The sequence below is a fragment of the Haemaphysalis longicornis genome, unplaced genomic scaffold (genome assembly GCF_048455015.1).
Source record: "Haemaphysalis longicornis isolate Haplotype H1 unplaced genomic scaffold, Haemaphysalis longicornis Haplotype H1 scaffold_9, whole genome shotgun sequence".
NCBI classification, from domain to species: domain Eukaryota; kingdom Metazoa; phylum Arthropoda; class Arachnida; order Ixodida; family Ixodidae; genus Haemaphysalis; species Haemaphysalis longicornis.
In genome coordinates, this window is record NW_027526460.1 from 29485059 (window position 1) to 29506207 (window position 21149).

Here is a 21149-nt window from a genome sequence, read left to right on the forward strand (position 1 = left end):
GCTCCCCTCTTCGTAACTATCCTTCACGCGAAGTAAAAGGATTCATGGACATTGATATCCATCGACAGCATTCGATGGCGAAGCTTCGAAAATACCAATAACAATGTTTTTTAAACAATGACTAATGCACACTTTGAGTACTAATTCGACAACGCTTTATTTGCGAACGTGTTTACGAATGCAGTCAAGACGGGTGCAAGAAACAAAACTTACGTTCTCGAATTTGTATCCTGAGCTAATTAGCTTAATAAAATTTAGAAGGACTACAGTGTTCTGACTACAGTGCCAACATAGATATGCTGGCTTCATGTTGTCTTTGCCGAACCTTACAATGCTTGATTGATTGATTGATTTGGTTGTAGGGTTTAAGGAGCTGACGCAACGCAGGCGATGGGATGCGCCGTAGTGGAGGGCTCCGGATTAATTTTGACCAGCTGGGCAACTTTAACGTGCGCCGAAATCTCGTACACACGGGCGTTTTTGCTTTTCGCATCCTTCAGAAAAGTGGCCGCCGCGGCCGGGAATCGAACCCACGACCTCGTGCTCAGCCCAACGCCTTAGCCACTGAGCCACCGCGGGGGGTAACCTTATAATGCCTCTGGAATGGCTTAGGATCGGCGGCTTCATGTGCTTGCATTAAAACTTCGACTGATTATACATAATACCCGCTTAGATAAACTTCTTCGTGGTTTTGTTGTCTGAAGAGACAAACGCCTCATAATTTGTTTCCCAATAAGACGCAGCCGTTTCCTCCAATCATCCGCCTGCCGTAGAAGCCCGTGTATGACAGCAGACGGGAATTCCGAGACGCTTTCAACGCCACTGTGAACTAATTATAACAAGTAAACAAAACTCGGCCCGATGTTACAGTGAAGAGAATGGTCAACTTTAATTTGGCTGTACAAGATTAGATTCAGGGCTAAAGATTTTTCGAAGAAAGTTGGCATTGCCGCAAATTGCATTCTGCAGACGAACGACCCGGAAAATTCCGACCAACGCAGCTTTAACAGCTTCGCTTCAACAGGCTTATTAATTGAATAGAAATTGTGGGCGAACACACAAGTGTTTTGAGTCAGTTGGTCGGTTTATCAATCGGTAACCCGATCATTGCGGGTGCAACGAGCCTACACATGGTTGCACACGCACAAAATTATGCCTTAGTAACTTCTATACGGCCAAGCTGACGTATTCGTCAAGCGCGTGTTGCGACGCTGTAGAATTTGTAAGCCCATTGGGGGGGAAGAGGGGGGGGGGGGTCACAATTTTAATGGAATGTCAAATAAAAGGTTTCGCTTAATGCCGATGGTTGCGTCTGTCTCATATCTGCTTCATTTCTGTGAACTGCCATGGGCAAAAAAAAAACGTGTTCTTCTCTAGGACTAAAGAGAGTTCGTCCCTGAATTCCTGCCTTGCAGGAAAGTGGAACCCCGTCCTCGAAAACTGCGTACATCCATCAGGCGCATTTATTTGGAGCGCGCGTGTGTGCGCAGCGGCCTAAAGGCGAAGTGGATATCGACCAGTCAGCAGCCTCCGTAAGATTGACGACTTACGGCAGGTCGTCACAGGTTCAACTCCGGCTTTTATGAGTGATAGTTACCCGTGCAGCTGGCTTTGCAGAGCAGCGAAGCGAATCCTTCGTTGTTTCTATGCGTTTGTCCAGCTGTGCGCCTACCAGCGCGCAGAAAATGGCATTGAGTAAGTAAAAAAAAAAAAAACTAAACACCGGCGTACAGCTCTGAAATCATCGATGCCGCGTGGAACCTTGTAGAGAGGGGCGTTTTTTTTTCTTTTTTGTAGGCATGTGCCCACCAGGAAAAGCATACGTTTTCTTTATGTCATTACGGGAACACTTGATCTCATTTTGGCGCGTGTTAAAGAAGTCCAGGGGGCATAAATGAACCTGGTGCCCTTTGTACAACTGGCCTCGTCGCCAATTTGCAGCTTTAATGCGTTAAACCTAAATTTCTTTATCCACATTCTACACCCACCCCCCCTTCCTGGTCTACCAGCCTCCTCATTAAATAAATACATTTAATCAATCAATGGCTTTTAGGTTATATGTAGACTATATTTAAGCTGTTTGGTTCAGCCGATTAGCGCGGTGAAAAACAACGACTATCATCTCCACAAACAATGTGGGCTTACGACATGAACCTGGGAAAAGAAAACAGGATTACTTTGGCCAGAACATCAAATTTTGGCCAGAACACGAAATGTGATCACAAAATATGAATTTTATTCTCAGCGGTACTCTTTTTATCATGCTTCCAGTAAAACTTAATATGCGCAACTATTATGTCAGGAGCTGGCAATTAATTAGAAAGCGCAACTCTTTTATCGCTAGGGGCAAATATATTGATAGAGAAAGGTAAATGTAAAATAAAAAGTAAGAAACTCCCGAGCCATCTTCACTAACGTGAAACCTGGAGAGGGGCGAAGCATGCAGTGTGTAAGTGTATTCTTGGCACATTGGTGTTTTCGGCAACGGAAATGAAACCGTTGGGGGGTAGAGCCTAGAGGTATACAGCTTTGGTGTAAAAGTCGTCTCTTGTCTTTGAAGCACGCAGCTCTCTAGCGCGAAACGTAAACGAGTGTACCAGTGTGTTTTTTTTAGTATGTGTTACGTTCCAGCGCGAGGCGTAAACGAGTTTTCCGTTGTTTTAGTACCGTGACCACATGAGACGACGATTACGACGACGACAGGAGACGCCAACAGTTCCAGCCCCTAAGGGGCTTCGCCACTAAAATCGAAACAAAGCGTTACAAAAGCGTAAGCCAATTAAAGACCGCTGCGCAGTCGCTTACCATCGAGCGATGAGAGCTGCCAGAAGGAGAACGCTTCCATGTCCACCACCACGTACATGGTCTCGATCCGCTTGTTGTGCTGCAGAGGCGGGCCGCTTTTTTGTAGCAGTTATCCACGCACCATCTTCAAATCTCTTTCGCCCACCAATACTAGCTAAGCTAGTAAAACCGTGCCAAATGACTTAGATTGCCACTGGTTGCTCTCAGCATATATTTTAATGTCGGAAAGGGTAGCCGCTATATGCAGCTAGTCTGGAATAAGAAACAAAAAAAAAATCCTGGGCCATCTCCACTAACGTGAAACCGGAGGAGGGGCGAAGCATGCAGTGTATAAGTGTATTCTTGGCGCCTTGGCATTTTTTCCCACGGAGGTGTAAGTGAACGGTTTAGTGAAGATGACAAGTGAAGGGTTCGATTAGTTCTAGACTTCTACCAGGCCAGAAATGTACGCTATACAGTTGGACACGCATAATGGGAAATACGCACTAAATGGCTCACCTGCAACGTAAGGCGCCTTTTCATGTCCTCCAGGGTCTCGAGCAGGTAGATGCAGTGCCGCACCATGTCGGCCTTGGGAGCCGCTTCCAGCAAACCTGCAAGCCATGCATCGGACGAAAAGTAACTTACTCAGACTGAAATCCCAAGACAATTAGCTCCGTTATTAGTTCCCTTCGCCACGCAACGAAAAGCCCTAAAATCGACCCCAGCTCTGATCTTAGGAGCAGCGTGCCTTTAAAAACCCGCTTTATTTCATTTGCCCGAATCCCCGTGCCAGGTTTGGAGCACGTTGAACAGGTGTATGAAGAAAGAAGAAAGTGTATGACAGCTGCATCTTACCGGTACTCACCTACGGGGCAGAAACCTGGAGGCTCACTAAGTGGGTTCAACTTAAATTGAGAACGACTCAGCGTGCAACGGAGCGGAAAATGATAGGTGTAACATTAAGGGACAAGAAGAGATCGGAGTGGGTCTGGGAACAAACGCGTTTTAAGGACATATTAGTAGAGATTAAGAAAAAGAAATGGACGTGGGCAGGGCATGTAATGCGAAGGCAAGATAACCGCTGGTCATTAAGGGTAACAGAGTGGATCCCTAGAGAAGGCAAGCGCTGCAGAGGGCGGCAGAAAGTTAGATGGGCAGATGAGATCAAGAAGTTTGCGGGGATAAATTGGTCACAGTGTGCACAGGGCCGAGGTAATTGGAGAATAATGGGAGAGGCCTTTGCCCTGCAGTGGGCGTAGATATGATGATGATGATGATGATGATGAACAGGCGTAGGCGCATCCAAGTGTAAACAACTTCGCACAAATATTTATCAATGTAGAAGCCTCGTAACTGTGCTGTGCGACATATATTCCGTACCGCGTGTGCCGTCGGCTGCGCTACCAAACGTTACTTTGATTATGCCTCATTCAAAGGAAATATTCTTTGCCCCTGAATAGGTGCCTGACATATGAGGACCTGGATTTTCTGGAAATACATCTTCTTAGACAACAAAGTCTACAAGAAGTTTAAACTGCCCAACATTGTGCAAGCAGAATATTTCGAGTGCGGAATTCGTAGAAAGCGTTACCATGGCTGGTGTTGCATCAAAGCCTAGACACGCTATACAAATAGATGTTGGTAACCTGTAACCATTGCGGAACTGAACCTACGTAGGTGTTCGGGATCACCCATCATGGTGTAATCAAAATACGCCGCCATGGGATTACTCCAGAAGGAGATACATCTTTATACTAATGACCATTGTGTGTCTCTTGGGCCCTTTCTGGGCCCATATGAACACATCCCATTTAATGTATAGCTCGTATTGAAAGAAAGAAAACTACAACCAACAGACCCGTAAATGCGCTACGCGTACCGTACTCCTGAAACACGAATGCGAGAGCTGTGAAACGACGGCAGTCTTATCACCCACTGAGCTCAAACGGGCCAGGCGCAGCCGGCAGTTACGCCGTGCTGATGTGTTTCGGCGCAGGATATGTTTCTTTCCCGGAGGAGATTAGATTAGATCGCTCCCTGTAGGGTACTTCAACATGCAGAATTTGTGCAACGTTAAGCTTTGCTGATGCATTAAAACTCTTTCTGGATAAAGTGCCATGATTATTCTCAGCGATAAGGACAGAACAAGAATGTCAGAACTTCATTACGGCATGTTGTGTAGAAGTGGGAAAGTTTTTGAATTGGCACAGCCCCTTCGTTATACCGGGGTGGGTGGAGAACGGAAGATGTCTCCTCATTCATCTCTAAGAAATATAAACGCATGTGCAAGAGAGTTAAACCTATAGACCATGACAGGCGGGAAGTGAGATCTGCCAATTCTCCTTCTGGGCGCAGCACTGAGAAAACTACCCAGGCTACCTAAATTACCTTTTTTTGCCATATCTATTAATGCATGAAACTCTGATGTAAAACGGATGCACCCTCCGGCGTGATTTATATTACCTGTGCTGCCGCTAAGATTTCCAGGCAAGAAATCGATGAGAATTTACCTGATGAAAACTTTGAAACCCAGGTCCACAAATAGACCACACAATTTGCTTTTATTTTCACCCTGTTCATACACGAACCTTGCCATATGGAGGTCAACACGCGACTGGAACGCTAGCAGCAGTAGCAACCCTCAGCCTTTGACAGTCAAATAGCAGAGGAGAAATGGAACTTAATGTTGAAGTACTGCTGATGCCAAACCGTAGAGGATATCTTTTCTTTTCGAAAGAAGTTCTGAAGCAAATGTCTTTCCAGTTTGTAATGATAGCACATATTTGGCTCACTCTTGTCCTTATATTGAACAAAAATACCGCCAACACACACAGATAGCGCTACAGCTCAAACCCATAGCTGAAATTACATGCCTTCCGACTTTTCCATGGTGGTTCGGGTTCAGACCTCGTAGTAATTGCGCTTCACTCTTACCTTTGAAATCAGCCTGCCCGACTGGTGAGATGACCACTGGCCGGTTGTCTGTACAGCACTCCACGGCACCACCCGGGAAGTACTTTCGGAAGATCTGCGTAGGAAATCCGATGTAGGGAAAGAAGAGCGCTTGAAAAATATCTGACCCTTTTAACGTAAATGCGATCGAGTCAAAAAATTACGCTACAAGTTTACTTCGCATTCCCGTAAACGCCCACACCTGCCTTTATTATTGTTTCTTACCTATTAGCATCCACCGAAAACGTTATTGAGCGCCATCGTAATTGTTTCCTAGATTTGTTTGCTTGAACCTCGGAGCGCGGATCGTAGAAAGCGCCCAACTGGCCTTTTTCGGCGGCTCGTGATTCAGCGGCCATAAATGTTTTCCAGGAAAGCGGGTGCCTTCTACTTCCGTGGTTCGCGTAGAAAAGACTTCGTCCGCTTTTACGTAGCGAGGCTTTTTTTAAACATTGGAAGATTGGAGAAAGTTGACTTATAGGCAAGCATGTTCGGATAGTGTTGGGGCGCAGTGACAAAGGGCAACTCGTAGGGGACGATGGTCACGTCGGGGCACCAGCGACGTTTTCAAGTGGGGCCTTGTATAACAGAGCAGTTAAAAAAAACTTCGAGCAGAAACATTTTGCATGTTTTTAGACATGTACTGCAAAGCCAAAATCAGGATACTATCACCGCGTGCAGGCGTAATTTATTTCAGGTTTATTTGCATGCGTCTTTGGCTCGCATTTCAGTATTCGCCCTGCGCTGAACTTCACAGATCATGCATCTTGGCTGCCGTCAGATTAATCGAAGTGGACTGCACGAGAAAAAAAAAAAGAAACGAAAGGAGAGATACCGACAACACTATCCCTGAAGCGTATTTTCTACGTGTCTCGACAGTATTGGATATGTGCGTACTTGCCATTTTTATTGTTCTCTTTTTTTCTGTGTGTACGTGCTCATTCCTGTTGGTGCCCCATAGCACTGAAGTAAACTTGAGAAAAAAAAATAAAACCTGGTTTGGGGTTAAGTAACCTCGTATAAATTTATGAATTAATGAATGAATTTGTTGATAAGAAAATGCTAAGAAAGGTCCACCTGCAGGCGTAGTTTGTCACACCTAGAGGTGGACACCGGAACGCCTGCCGGTGTGGAGAGGTGGTAGGCGACGTCAGCTAGACGGGTAGGAGAGGCAAGAAAGGGAAAGGCTACAAGATAATAATAATAATAATCAATCCCAGGAGAGCAAAAAAATAAGAAAGTGTACTAGAGTTTCGACCACAGTCTTTGGTCCCTATTTCGTGGGTCAGGATGCGGAGTGCAGGGACGAGTCCCGATGCATCCAGGTAGGAGACCAAATTTATCCACTTCTCCATTGAATGCCACTTGATGCTCACCTTCGCGGAATTAATTACCTTGAGCGATTAAATAGACAATACAGGCAATCTTTCTTTTTACGATACGGACTCCTAAATTATTACGAATAAAAATGCCCTATTGCGTAGGAAACGCACAACAAAAGCTTTCGAGCTCCTTCGTAGTCGCATTGGATCCGGATCGTGACATTTTTTTTTTTTTTACTGCTTTGAACCACACCACGCCGATTTGCATCAATTTCTGCCCCGTCATGTCGCTTGGGACGACTCGGGCCGATCAGTACGTCGCCCAAGGAATCAAAGCCTTAAATAGCAGTCCTACAACTTGGGATGGCGATAGTAAGCGGCACGGAGCCCCACGTCCCTGGGTAGTCTTGACCGCAGGTCATAAATTCGTCCCTGCAGTGGCCCATGACGAGCTAAGGAAATGCTTCAAGTTCCCATTTACTCATTGTGCCGTTCCTAGGAGAACCGCGCCAGAGTCACAGCACGAGCTAATAAGCAGCTGCTGCTCTCAAACCTCGTAGTTCCTTTCATTGCCACCACGAAAAGAAAGCGCCAGTTGCGTTAACCCATAGTGATCAGCCCAGAAGTCCCACATTGGCAGCTATTAGCTGTAAAAAGTTGGTAATATACCCTGAGTGCGTATTGAATTGGTCTCAGTTTATTTAACCCCTACGTGAGGGTAAAATGCGCCACTGCTTGTAACGCGTGCATGCGTACGAACCTCGGGTATTTGATAGTCCTCCAGTATGGTGTCCACTTTGTGCTTTTTTCGCCAGGCGATGTGCTGCACAGAAATCAAATCTGTAAGCGCAGTGTCCAGCCCTGTGTCCAACCGTAGTGGCCAACCAGAAATCAGGCTGCCCGATCTAACTTGTGAGGAGTGACCGAGAGGGCGCATAAGGTGGCACGGGCGCACTCACACACGCACAAACGTCCACGCAAACGCAGTATACGCTCGCATAGGCGCACACACATGCACGCACAGGGGTGCCGATGAGTTAAACGTAGCGTGTAGAATGCCGCCCGACGAAATTCTAGCTCAGCCCTGCAGCCGTGGCTTGAGTGCCGTACGATTCCCGGCGGCATTTCTAGATTTAAGGCTGTGGTGATGTCGTATAGAATGCCTTGCATAATCGTGCAGCGGGGTCGTCTTAGCTTTGTGATCCTAGCCGACAACCGGCTCAGCCCAGAGACGGCCGCCAAAGCGCTGCGCCCTAAAAAATTGTCTGGCGATTACGATGCTCTCTAATGCGATATTTGGGCGCAGCAGCAGTGCGCTGAGGCAGCACTCACTCGTCGGTTCTCTCGACAGCTGCGTCGGCGGCGCGAAGTGCGTTTCAGGAAGGGACCGCGTCTTAGGCACGGAACGCACACCATCGTCACGCGCACGCCCCTCTCACGTTGTCGCCATCGTCGCGCAGACGAGCGTCTCGTGCGGGCACAGCATACTGCCCCCCCCCCCCCTCCCCCACCGCACATTTTCGGGGAGCCCTCGCGGCACCACGGTGAACCGCCCTCCCCCCAGAATTTCGCGACACTCTCCTCCTTTGCTTTCTTTCACTATTCGGTCTTGACATCGTTCATTCGGTATTCTTGCCATCGGTCACTCGGTTACGACGACGACGCGGCTCAGCCCAGAGATGGCCGCCAAAGGGCTGCACCCTAAAACTTTTGTCATTGCGAAGTATTGCCAGACGCATCATTACGCAAGATAACGTGAACGAACGCCACTTCAGTGGAGGGCTTATAGTGACGTCGCACGGCACTCGAGACACAGCGTCATTTAAAAGCAACATATGACCCACTGAAGCATATGACCCACTGAAACCCTCGATGGCACTTACCCTGCGAGCAAGCAGATCTCAATTTCATCATCACGATCATCATCAGCCTATTTATGTCCAAGTGCAAAACGAACGTCTCCCCCAAAAGGTATACTTTAAGTCTGTGGTTCTATGAAAGGTCGGCTCCTTTAATTAAGGATCCCTCACCTCGCGCAGCATCTTCTCCGCTTCATTGAGCTCGAACTTTCTCGCTGCAAGGAAAACAAATTAATACAGGAGCTTCTTCAGTTCTTTTCAATAGGAATCCTGTAATCGTAAACGTGTTGCGATACAACACGTCATTGCAGTAAGCAAAAATACAACGAAAACACTCATGCAGTGAAGACTGAGGAACTATGTTCCGCGCAGGACATAACGGCTGTGGGGAGAAACGAGAACTGAAAAGTGAATTCTAATTTTCCTTTGAAAACTCTCCATCAAGATATCAGTTTTTGCACTAATTTGCTGTTTTCAGAATATAAGCTGCAGTGTGACAGCGGACAGAGCCATACAATTCGGTACGAAAACTCCGACAGTAACCTGTGACTTGTGAGACCAATTGTTCATGGAATTTGACTCGCAGATGGTTTGGCACGTTGAGCTTTGACTTTGATTCGCGTGAAGTTCGGACTTTGGATCGCAGCGGCTGTGACTTTGACCCTTCGCCTTTTGATTTTCGCGTACACCTTCTCAAATTAATATCACAGGGGCGACAACCGATCGGGGTGTCAGCGCTTTATCGGGTGTCCAGCGGCGAAATAGGCGAGAGTACGCGCATGCGCACAACCCTACCTGCTGTATGAGTGTCGTCTGCTACGCTTTTCTCCTCAGAGCAACACACCTCGTACTTCTGTTATCGGCGAAAGCGGCTACCTATCCGCCAAAAGTAGCTAAGCAGCGCAAAAATTCCTGATGAAAGTGCCGGGCAAGTGATACGAGAGAAACATTTTCAGAGGCCCATTGAAGATGCGCGTGGGCCTAAAATAACCCCTGTTTCTTGTAAACAAGGTCACGCCAATACCATGACATGGGTGATAATGCTCTTAAGAAAACAGCGTAGGAGACGATGCTCACAAAGGGAAGGGCTTTATGCAAGTGCGCGCACTGCCACATATTTCGCCGTTGGACGCCATCACAAGGCACTAACGCGCCGATCGGTCGTCGCCCCCGTGATATTATAAAAATTTGGGAGCGTGTGCAGTTAATGTCGTCGTTAGACTGAGGGGTACATGATTTTAGGTGCGGAGTACCTTAGGACCGCACAATGTCTGTCCGCGTCCGTGCGTATAGCATTTACAATAGCGAAAAATCACACAGGCACCAGCAGGGTTCGAGTTAGTGGCAGTCGTCTTACCCGTTTGGCTACGACCGTGAGTTAGAAACGAGAGTCAAACGGCTTACTCCCTCGCCTGTAACGGTGCGGAGTACCTTAGGACCTCCCAATGTTCATCCGCGTCCATCCGTGCGCACACCACCATCAAGCGAAAATCAAGCGAAATTTGATTTGAGCCGTGAATTGCAGTTTCATTTCAAGGTGCAACTCAGGGCTCAAATCGAATTACGGTCGGGGCGCAAATCGGATGTCACTCGGGGCGCAACTTGGATGTCATTTCGAGTCCCCGTACTCCGCACCCTAGCCATCATCCAAGGAGTGGAGATGCTGCCATTTTTCTGTCTAATTTTAGACGTCCACGCACCCCTCTTCAAATTCAAACTGCTTCAGCCGTGTCAGATGGCGCAATCGCATAGACGTGGTTTTCATAACGCGAGGGACCGAGATTCGATTCCGACCAAGGGATGCGACCTTTTCTTTCACTTCACCCACAATAATCATTGTCAGAAAAAGTAGGCTTTCCTGCAGTGTGTTTTCGACGCGACATACGGCATCGCGAGACATAGCAGTCTTCGCTTTAATAAAACAAAACACGAGTGCGTGCCCTTAATGGCTCACAGCTCACCAGGGAAAGCCATTATGTTTTGAGGGTCGATTCGCGAACAGACTGAAGTGCACCAAGCAATAGTATATTATGATGTACACGTACATTATTTTCTTTTGTATACATGTTTCGAAAACTATATCTGCTGGGAACTCCCCACCTTCTAAAACAGCAAAATGCCCCTAGAAATTGGCTTCGCTCGGCGTTGACGAGAGCCACAGTTCGTTCTTTGCACACTTTGTGTTTCTTTGTTATCAGTTGAATTGAAATTTATCGCTGCTGAGACGTAGCGCGCAAAGACCGCAGTGCTGTACGACCCCAAACAATGCTCTCGTCGTCTGCGTTCGCCATCCCGCGAGCTTGTTGCTATGACGACGACAAACGCTACTTTGCCAGGCTTAAGAGCTGAAAAATCGTCCTTCTATCTCAAAAACGAAGGCCGTTTTTCGATTGGAACTTTGGGTGAGGGTTAGAATGGGCAAACTGAAAGCGAAATCAACCGCTTAGAACATGACATCGCACCGAGGAATTAGCGACGAAGTTGTTTTCGCTTCGAAGCGGGAGGGCAGGGCGACGCCATGTTAGTCAAATCAAACCGGAGACAGCAAAGGATGATGGGATAGAGTGCTGGGCTCAGTGGGCTCAAGTCATGGCGGCACTCGGCTTCACAAATGTGACGTCAGGGCCTCTCCTAACCTTTTCTTTCCTTCATGGACTGAATGAAGGGCGCTCCCGCCAGCGTTAGAAAACTCAAAGTTGCGGCGGAGCACGTTTTGCCAACGTTGCCGCTTTCCACCACGCGTCGCCCTAAGATGAACTGGTCACGTGACTAAAGCGCTGGGAAGGCTACCGATTGGGGTAGAGTGGCCGGAGTAGGAGAGGGCTTGGTTGGCCGGTCAGGGCTGATGCGTTTGGAATTGTAAAAATACAGGAGGCGATATCTGGACGCGCGCGTGAGCGAGCGCACGCTCGCGCCAAGACCGGCCGCAGTCTTCATCATCCCCACGCGCCCGGGCAGCATGACGTCAGTCCCAAAACCATGACACCGTGATACCCACCGCGTAGCAGCGCGCGTCAACCGCAGCCAGCGCGTCGGCTACGTCACGGGAGCCCCGACGTTGGCAGTTAGGGGCAAGGAGCAGATGATGTCATGCCAGCCCGCACTGGGCTTTTTAGTGCGGGTAAAGATTAAAATTGATTTAAAATATGTTATGCTGAACGGTTACTGTTGACACTTGCTGCGAGATATCTCCTTATAAAAAGGAAGCATTTTACATAGTTATCTCAGCTTTGAAATTTCGCGTCACTACTCCTTTAACGTCGGACCCTACAGTGCCACCCCGTGCACTATCCAGTGAGCCAACTTGCTGCCAGGGAATTCGACCCGCATGTCCCGACGCTCATGACTGATTAATCTAGACAATGTGACCTTCCCTCTGGCCTGCTATGCGACGTGGTGAAGCCTCTGCGTCCGCTTTAAACCTCCGCCTCGTCTTTCCCCATCAGAAATTAATTAGAATTTCACACTGAGCTTTGAATGAACAGAGCGATACTGACTACAGTTATGAAAACGTAACTCTGTGGCGCGGTCCCCGCATGCATTTACGCCTTCTTTCTGATGTCGCGAACAGAGTCTCAATTACCCTTTAAACGAGAACCAAAACTTCGCGCCTACCATTTTTCCGTAGGGTAATCAACAAAAACAAAATCTTTACCAAATGAAACGAAAGGTCGTACAATTTTATTACTCATTGCCAAATCTGATAACTGCAGCCATCGCAAGAAACTGAAACACAAATATAAAGAATAAGAAATACGAGTAAAATTTAATGAATGGATTACAAAACCACATACTTGAATTTTACATAGCGCGGCGCCGTCACGTCATTGACTCAAAAACAAAACAAAAATACGTAAAAAACGGAAAATAAGCTCACGAAATTTCAAAAACCTATCTGATCAGTGCCCTCACGTGATAAACTGAAAGAAGTAAAGAAGAGTGAAAAAGACGCATCTGGGTTCACGTTTTCCTTACAAGCCATCAAGGAAACGCAAGATTGATGAAACGGAGAAGTGGGGAACGAGTACTTCCGCAATAGCAGACAATTATCAGAGTATTGTGTAACTTTTCAGTTAGACTAGCCATGTAACGGCGTCGCGTTGAGAAACTCACGGAAAATTTAAGAGACAAACGTACCGCGGAGCCACTTGAGAAGGTACCAGTCTTCCTTGCACGGTGCCGAAAGGCTTGCCACCACTTGCCGAAACTGCAGGAGTAGTTATCATTAGTGATCTGGATGAACGCCATGACTTCAAAGCACACTCTTCGCGTATTGCGACAGGGAACCGAGCTTATCGTCCCCGAATGCATCGCAAGTGGACTTTCGCAGCCTGCGGCGGTCCAGACGTCCTTCAACTTGGCTTCGGGTCGCCGGTGAAGCATGAGCGAAGCTTCCTTATCACGCGAAGACGGGTGGACGTTTCTTTTGCCTTTCACGGACGAGCGACAAATACCCGTATATCCCCGTCGTTGGTACGTGCAGACACCTTTAGACTTGAGTTAAATTACAGTGTACCCTCGTTATAATGAAGTCTTTATTCAAAGTCTGGCTTTATTCCAAGTGTTTCCCCGTTTCTTCTGCACTGCAACTCAGAGCGAAACAATTCTACATTTATTGAAGTATCGCTTATTACGAAGCCGGTTTTCTGTCCCGGCTGTACACCTGTCGGGACGTTTGTGCATTAAGCCCTACTTAACTTGCTTTAATGAGACACAAGACAGAGGCGCCGTTTCAGCAATCACGTCGCGTGCCATACCGAGAACTGCAGTATTAAAATATCATGTACTAACTAGCTTATCCCGACACTGTCATAAGATCATAATAACGTCATCCCTAGGTTCACACCATAATACTATCGAGGGGCGGAGGATCGGCCTAGAGTAGAGAGGGTCAAATAAATAAATAAATAAATAAATAAATAAATAAATAAGGCTTCGGTCTCCCCCGTGATGTCCTTCGTAGCGTAACTTTTACGGCGAAACCACCAGGTCGAAGACTGGACCTCACATCTCCCTCGTCATGGGAGGCCGTTTTGACTGGCCCAGACTGGAACACTACAAGAAGACACATCCACTCGTTTCGCAAGTCAAACGAGTGGATGTGTCTGCATCGCATATATCTGCATTGCACGTGCAGATATACGTGCGTATATCTGCACGTGCGATATATTGGTCTGTACGGAAGCTGCCGACTATGCTGACCACATGATCATGCAAGCAGAGCTTCAAGCGGGCGTCCTCAGCCCAGAAAACAGAAAACTCACTCGGTGACTTCAGTATTCGACTATCTGCACGAAAGACCGAACTTCTCGCTGGGGATGGACGCTCCTCAGCTAATTGGGCCTTCCAGCAACCCAGAAAAGATAAAACCCATGAAAGGCAAATGATGCAGAAACTAATGAGGGGTCACGCGCACGCTCGGCAATTGGGCCCTTATGCTTTTGAAATCCACATGTCTTAAAGAGGGCCTGGGTGTTTTCATAATTTTTTTAATGCAACAGAAGTTGAAGTCTATCAACCAGCCTTAACAACCCAGCCTTCCCACACGCATTTTTCCATCTTTGTAACGAAGATAAACTTTGGGACGGAATCCCGAAACCTGACAAGCGCTGTGGATGAATACTACGCATGCTACAAGGAGGAGAAAACGAAAGGTGTTATCCCCTTCCCTTGCCTCTATAAATGCTGGCGTGTACTGTATCTTCTGCATGCCTTTCCGCCCTCGAAAAAATGGAGGCAACACCGTAGAGCCCGCTGGATGCTATCGCATGTATGGCCTTGTCGCACGGTATACAGCTCAATAGCGTTTCCTAACTCTTCTAAGAAACCCGCCGCGGTGGCTCAGTGGCTAAGGCGTTGCGCTGCTGAGCACGAGGTCGCGGGTTCGATTCCCGGCCGCGGCGGCCGCTTTTCTGATGGAGGCGAAAAGCAAAAACGCCCGTGTGTACGAGATTTCGGCGCACGTTAAAGATTCCCAGGTGGTCTAAATTAATCCGGAGCCCTCCACTACGGCGCGCCTCATCGCCTGCGCTGCGTCGGCGCGTTAAACCCTACAATCAATCAACTCTTCTAAGAACGCAGTTCTGCGACGAAATGAACCCCCAGTGGCATCGTGTTGTTCTTGAGCAAGGTCCTTAAGTATACTGGGGGTATTCAGGAAATTTTTTACCTGCTACGCTGTTTTATCTCTCTTTCCATAATCTAGTATCCGCATGCAACTCCTTAACTCATTTGTTCTAAAACGCACTTAAGTGGAATTTCATATTTGAACATACACATTTAGTGAGAATCAGAGCTACTTATCAAATACAATTGTTTTTTCTTAGTGTTTTTCCTCAGAATATCTTAATTCCATAGGCCCTAACTTAACACAACTTCTGCCCTTCGGCAGACTTCGGCCCTTGCGGACTGCTCGTATGACCATTCCTACTCAAACAAACCAGATTAAGGGAAAGGCGGTAACAGAATGAAAAACAAACTACGTTCTTTCTAGTTGCTGGGCATAACGGCACTGAAAGATAAACGCACGAAAGATACATGCATAACGATCTGACCAAGCATGGGGCCGCTCTGATTTTCCGTTTATCATTGGGCACCGGTAAAGCCTCGCTTTGCATTACCTCTAGATAGGACGGGAGCAGGCAACTTGAGCCGGAATTCCCAACGCAGGCACATTCATTTTGGTCGAGATGGAGTAACGAGCGTAGCATTCTGTCCTAACAGGCGCATTCGAAAGTGCTTCAGCGTAATTTTTCTGCCTAATTTACTTCTGCTTAAGCGTTGAAGTGTATGTTTTAATGCACAGCCTTCTTTGTCAAAAACACCATCAGCTCCAACCATGCAACGGCCTGCATTCGCGCAAAAATGACTGATTGACGAAATTAACACATGCCATTGTTACAACGGGGTAATGAAGATAAGTGGTCGAACGGAATTAGAAAAACAACAAAAAACACAAATATACCGAATTTTACAAACGAACTAACAGAATAAGAACGTTTATTTCATGATCCGCGTCACAAAGCGTACACAAAAATTAAAAAAAAATCAGGAAAAGAAGGACGGAAACGCTTATTAATATATTTTGAGAGCCGAACAACCGCCTAACACCCGGCGCATGTACGAAAATACACAAATTGTCGAGTAAACATATTTAATCGGTATAATAGCATGAAATAGGATAATTGGTAGAGCAGAATTTTAAAAATCACTAATATTAAAAAAAAATTCACAACGTTGTCAAAATGAACTAACGAAATAGAAAATTTGCATCTGACACCCCTCCCAGACAAAAGGGAGTGAAATCTGGCTATAAAAAACTCACAGGGAAGACAATGGCGAAAGAATGCAGCCGTCTTCTTTATTATTGACAGCAGACGGCCGTCTGCTGTGAAGTAATAAGCCGCAGTGAAGTAATAAGCGTTAAAGGATTCCCGGGAATCCCTCACCGCTTATTACTTCACCGCGAATTAATTAAGACAAGTAAATAAAACTCGGCGTGACGATAAAGTGCTTAGCGGCCAATTTCAGCATGCTATTTTTCAAGATACCTACATTATAGTCATAGCTACAAAGGACTTTACTCTAGCTTTGGAGCCAGCGCGTGCAATTCTTTGCCGACGTGACCCGATAGACATACAATTTCGGTCGAAATCTAGTGTGAGATAGAGAGAAAGCGAGGGAGAGAGAGAGAGGGAGAACTCTTTAGTGAGACCGAAGACGTCAGCCCTGCATAATGCTGGGATTGCTACTTCAGGTGGCTGGTGAACATCTAATGAGGGTTAAAGGCTAAAATGAACAAAAAAAAAAAAACGAAAGACAATCTATCAGACGGACACACGCACACACATATAAAAACAAAAAAATTAGCGAAGGAGGCAGTCACAAGCTGGAGTCTAATCCAGAGTCTCTAAGGAATAGCACAAGAGCTTTAAAATCCCGCGCCGCAATGTGTTTGCTTTCCAGGGGCCTAAAAAGTTCTTCAGGCTGAGATTTAACTTCACGCCGTTATTCGCGCCGTCATTCGCGCCGAAATAGGTTCCCTGTTAAGCGCACACCCGGAGGAATTTCTGTTCGAGACAACTGAGTCACGCCGAGTACAAAGAGTCGGCACGAGCCTGCAAATTGCTTACCTGCTCGAGCGCAGCGCGCTCCTTGGCGCTAAGTTCGCTGGCGTCGCCGTCGGCGCTCATCGCAACTGGATGCCGAATGGGCCAAGGCTGGCTGGTGACCGGCTAGGTTGATCGCGCGCTGCAGCTGATAGCCGGCGAGTTGGGGGCGCTCTCCGCGTCTGTTGCAGAGGAAATGTTTTCACAGCTGCTGCAGAGACTTAAGCCCGATGGCAGGCCGCGCGGCAAGCGGAAATTGCATTTTTTTCAGCGACGCTCGGGTTAGTGTCGGTCGGAATTTTTCACGTCGTTGCTCATCCATCTAAGACGTTTTGCGGCGAAGGAACTACTAATTTTCTACTATGCTATGTAACTCGCGTTTTATTGATGACGTATTAAAAGAGAATATACCATGTTTCATCACGAGAACGAATGTAAAGTTGTGCTCAGCAGCGAAAACTGCTTGTAAAATTTGCAGAATTTAATTTTCTACTAGCGCGCTACTACTAATTTTCAACTACTAATTTTCTACTAAGATATGTAACTCGTGTTTTAATGGGGGCATATTAAAAGAGAATATACCATGTTTCATCATGAAGACGAATGTAAAGCTGTGCTCAGCTGAGAAAACTACTTGTAAAATTTTTCAAAATTTAATTTTTACTAATCCGCTACCACTAATTTTCAACTACTAATTTTCTGCTAAGCTATGTAACTCGCGTTTTACTATGGACATATTAAAAGAAAATATACCATCTTTCATCACTAAGACGGATGTAAAGCTGTGCTCAGCTGCGAAAACTGCTTGTAAAATGTGCAGAATTTAATTTTATACTAATACGCGACATCCTTAGGCCGCTTGTTTAAACTGTGATTTTTTTGCAGCCAAATTTGGCTGAGGACTTGATGGACACCTCACGTGTGAAAAGCAAGCGCGTGTTATCGTCGTCAACCGACTCGGACGACGTAGCATACGCAAGTAAGAAGTTGTGTCTGCCTGCCCCTAGCGCTAGTCCGGATTTGCGGAATTGAGTAGCACCAATGGGCTTCTCTGTCTTCATTACCTTCTTTATTTGCCTTATGCCGCCATTATTCTCAGTCGCTGTTGAGTACTTTCACTGGTGGGGGAGACGGCAGAAGTTCCATCGAATGCCGACGCGAAAGCCCATTGAGGCTTATAATGCTGCTTCCTCCTATGTTAGCTTTCGTGCTAGCATGGCGGCCATGGTGTGCTCCTTCGAGTCCTTCCTGCTCATTTCTTTCTCCCGAGGTCACGTGACAGCGTTCCACGCTGCACACGGCTCCTGTCTGCCTCTGTTGTTGCTGGGTTTCAGATGCGCGTGCCTTTTCACAAAAGATACCTCTTTTTTTTTTTTTTTTTTTTTAAATAGGGCTCCCCGTGGTCTTGGCGTTCGCCCAACCTCCGCGTTCCAGGCCCGCGTGATGTTTCAGGGCGTTTGTTGAAGCTCACGTATTTTGTTTTTTTTTTAATTTTCATGGCTAGTCGAGTACGTGCTAGTTTTTTATTTTTTCCAATTATGCTACGGATATTAACCCTAAATGTCCAAAGGTTTAAAAACAGTGACAAGCAAAGACAGGTGATTCACTTTGCCAGAGAAAATTTTGTAGATCTGGTCTTCCTCCAAGAAGTGAACTTTTTTTCTTTTGAAGACGTCAGAACGTTTCAGCAGAACTTTAATATTCCGTCTTATTTTTCTTTGACGTCTAACCACTGCTGTGGGGTGGACGTCCTAATCTTCAACCACACCAACCGTTGCTCCAGTTTTAGTTCGACAGATAGTGAGGGAAGATTGCTAGTCTTGAAATTTTCTCTTTCTGGTGCCCGCTTTGAAATCATTAACGTGTATGCTCCTGCACGCGTCACAGCTACAAACAACTTCTTTCATTGCCTAGGGGTTTATCTTTGCGGAGATTTCAACTACGTCCTTGATAGTATGCGTGATGTAGGAGGGCCGGTTCAGGGATGACCGACGTGTTACGCACGCGAACTCGGGTTCCTAGTGCAAGACTCACCTGGAGGATGTATGGCTGCTCCATTGCGGAAATTATTTTTCTCCCACGTGGAAGCGCGGTTCCTCAATGTCCCGACTAGATAGGTTTTATATAAGTCCAGACCTAATCCCGGTCAAACATTGAAGTAAATCAATTCCCTAGTATGGCCGGTTACACTTTCGACAATTGCCCAGTGCTCCTGTCCCTATTTACAGGTCACTATAGACTGGATGACGCCCGACACTGGAAGCTTGATACTAGAATACTGCAAGATGACGTAGCTTTATTGTCCTTAAAAGCAGATATTTCTTCTTCCCTACCGGTCGAAGTTAGCATACAACAGTGGGACAGTTTAAAATCCATATGGAGGCAACAAGCTCAAACAGTTGGCCAACAAAAAAAAAGGTTCGTGACACAGCTGAGCTTAACAATGCGCTCACGCGTATCCGGATAGTTAGATATGATAAAGAACTAACGCCGTTAATGAGCGAATATCTTGGCATCCTTAGGGAGCGGTACAAACGCCAACTGAATTAAACAATGCAACCACCCGCTTCCTACAATATTCATGGTCCTTGCAAGGGTAGTTTAGAAATTCAAAGATTTTTGGCGACGCGTGAAACTCCAAACATTATAGAGTGTGTGCGCTGCCCGGATAACAGCGTCTCCACAGACCCATCAGCTATAAAATCAGGGTTTCTTTCTTTCTTTTTTGAGGTCTTTGCAGGAGATTCGCTCCAGGTAGATGAAAGACACATGGTAGCACAACTATGTTCTGCTTCAAATTCCCTACCTCAGGTTCCACAAAGCATACACTCCGAAATACTGAAGGACGTAACCTGTTCCGAGCTATACGACATTTTAAGAGAAATGAAAACCGGATCGGCGCCTGGTCCGGACGGTTTGCCAACGGAATTCTACAAGCGTTGCTGGGCAGAATTAGGCTCTTCCTTAGTGCAACTTATAAATTCAATCCTAGCAGATCAGCGGCTTCCAAACTCGTTTAAGAGAGGCCGTCTAATCTTACTTTTGAAAGAAGGAAAAGACCCCTCTCTCCCGAGTTCTTACAGACCAATAACCATTTTGAATTCGGACTACAAGATTTTAACTTCCCTTTTGGTATCCAGAATTAAAGCTCTTTGGCCGGACCTCCTCTCACTCCAACAGGTTGGTTCGGTCCCATACAGAAATATTTTTTCGGCACTTAGCCTAACCCGAGACATACTAGCCTATACGCACCAAACTGGTATTGCAGGCCTGTGTGCCTGTTTAGACCAAAAACAGGAATTTGATAGGGTCAATCATTCATACTTGCTTGCCATATTTCAGGCATATGGGTTTCCCTCTGAATTTGTTGACCTTCCCCGAGAATTGTATGATAATTTATCCAGTGACCTGGTCATTAATGGTGCGGTACAGGGTGAAATTGCAATTCATAGAGGTGTCAGACAAGGATGCCCCTTGTCGCCGCTTGTGTTTGTCTTATGTATAGACCCCTTCATCAGAAAACTCGTTGATAACCCCAAAATTAGGGGTCTCCCATTGCCCGGACAAGGCTCGGTTAAAGTGTCTGCGTACGCAGATGACGTGACTATTTTCATCCTTGACACTGATTGCCTCACGGTTGTTTTAGGGGACTTCGAGTCTTATGCTCGACTTTCAGGTGCCGAATTAAATGTCACAAAAAGTGCTGTCCTCCCTCTGGGAAACGCTACAATCGCCCCCATCCATAACTTAAAAATAGTTCGGGACCTGATGATTCTCGGCGTCAGATTTACCGAAGAAGGTGTTTCTCCAGACATGTGGCCCGAGTTAGTTGAGGATATTCAAAAGAATGTTGCCCGGGCTAGGTCTTTCAACTTCTCTTTTTCGGAGAAATCGTATCTGATTAACTGTGTTTTTCTTGCTAAATTCTTTTTTGTCTCCAGGATTATGCTGCCTCCCAATCCTGTTACGCACAAAGTGTCCGGCGACATTTTTTTCTTTCTTTTGGGATGGAAGCACGGAACATTTAGCGAGAGATGCCCTGCGCCTTCCACGCCGCTCTGGGGGTTATGGTCTCCCTTGCATCGACCTCATGAGCCAGTTGTTGACCCTTAGAGTCGTCT

The 21149-nt window shown here is 46.6% G+C and overlaps 1 protein-coding gene across 7 annotated transcripts in view; it reads right to left on the reverse strand.

Moving 5' to 3' along the window:
* Positions 1 to 21149, reverse strand: part of LOC144151427 (SEC14-like protein 2) — a 273494-nt gene that overhangs the window by 18738 nt on the left and 233607 nt on the right. For 3 of the 7 annotated variants that reach the window (XM_077682468.1, XM_077682470.1, XM_077682469.1), the window contains 7 exons: positions 17053 to 17210; positions 13058 to 13127; positions 9092 to 9135; positions 7822 to 7884; positions 5722 to 5815; positions 3304 to 3398; positions 2806 to 2884 (listed from right to left, as the gene is read on the reverse strand). In XM_077682468.1, the coding sequence (XP_077538594.1) occupies positions 2806 to 2884; positions 3304 to 3398; positions 5722 to 5815; positions 7822 to 7884; positions 9092 to 9135; positions 13058 to 13127; positions 17053 to 17112 (505 nt within the window). In that variant the 5' untranslated portion in view covers positions 17113 to 17210. The remainder of the gene's footprint in view (positions 1 to 2805; positions 2885 to 3303; positions 3399 to 5721; positions 5816 to 7821; positions 7885 to 9091; positions 9136 to 13057; positions 13128 to 17052; positions 17211 to 21149) is intronic. The other 4 variants (XM_077682472.1, XM_077682475.1, XM_077682474.1 and 1 more) reach the window with 2 other exon arrangements.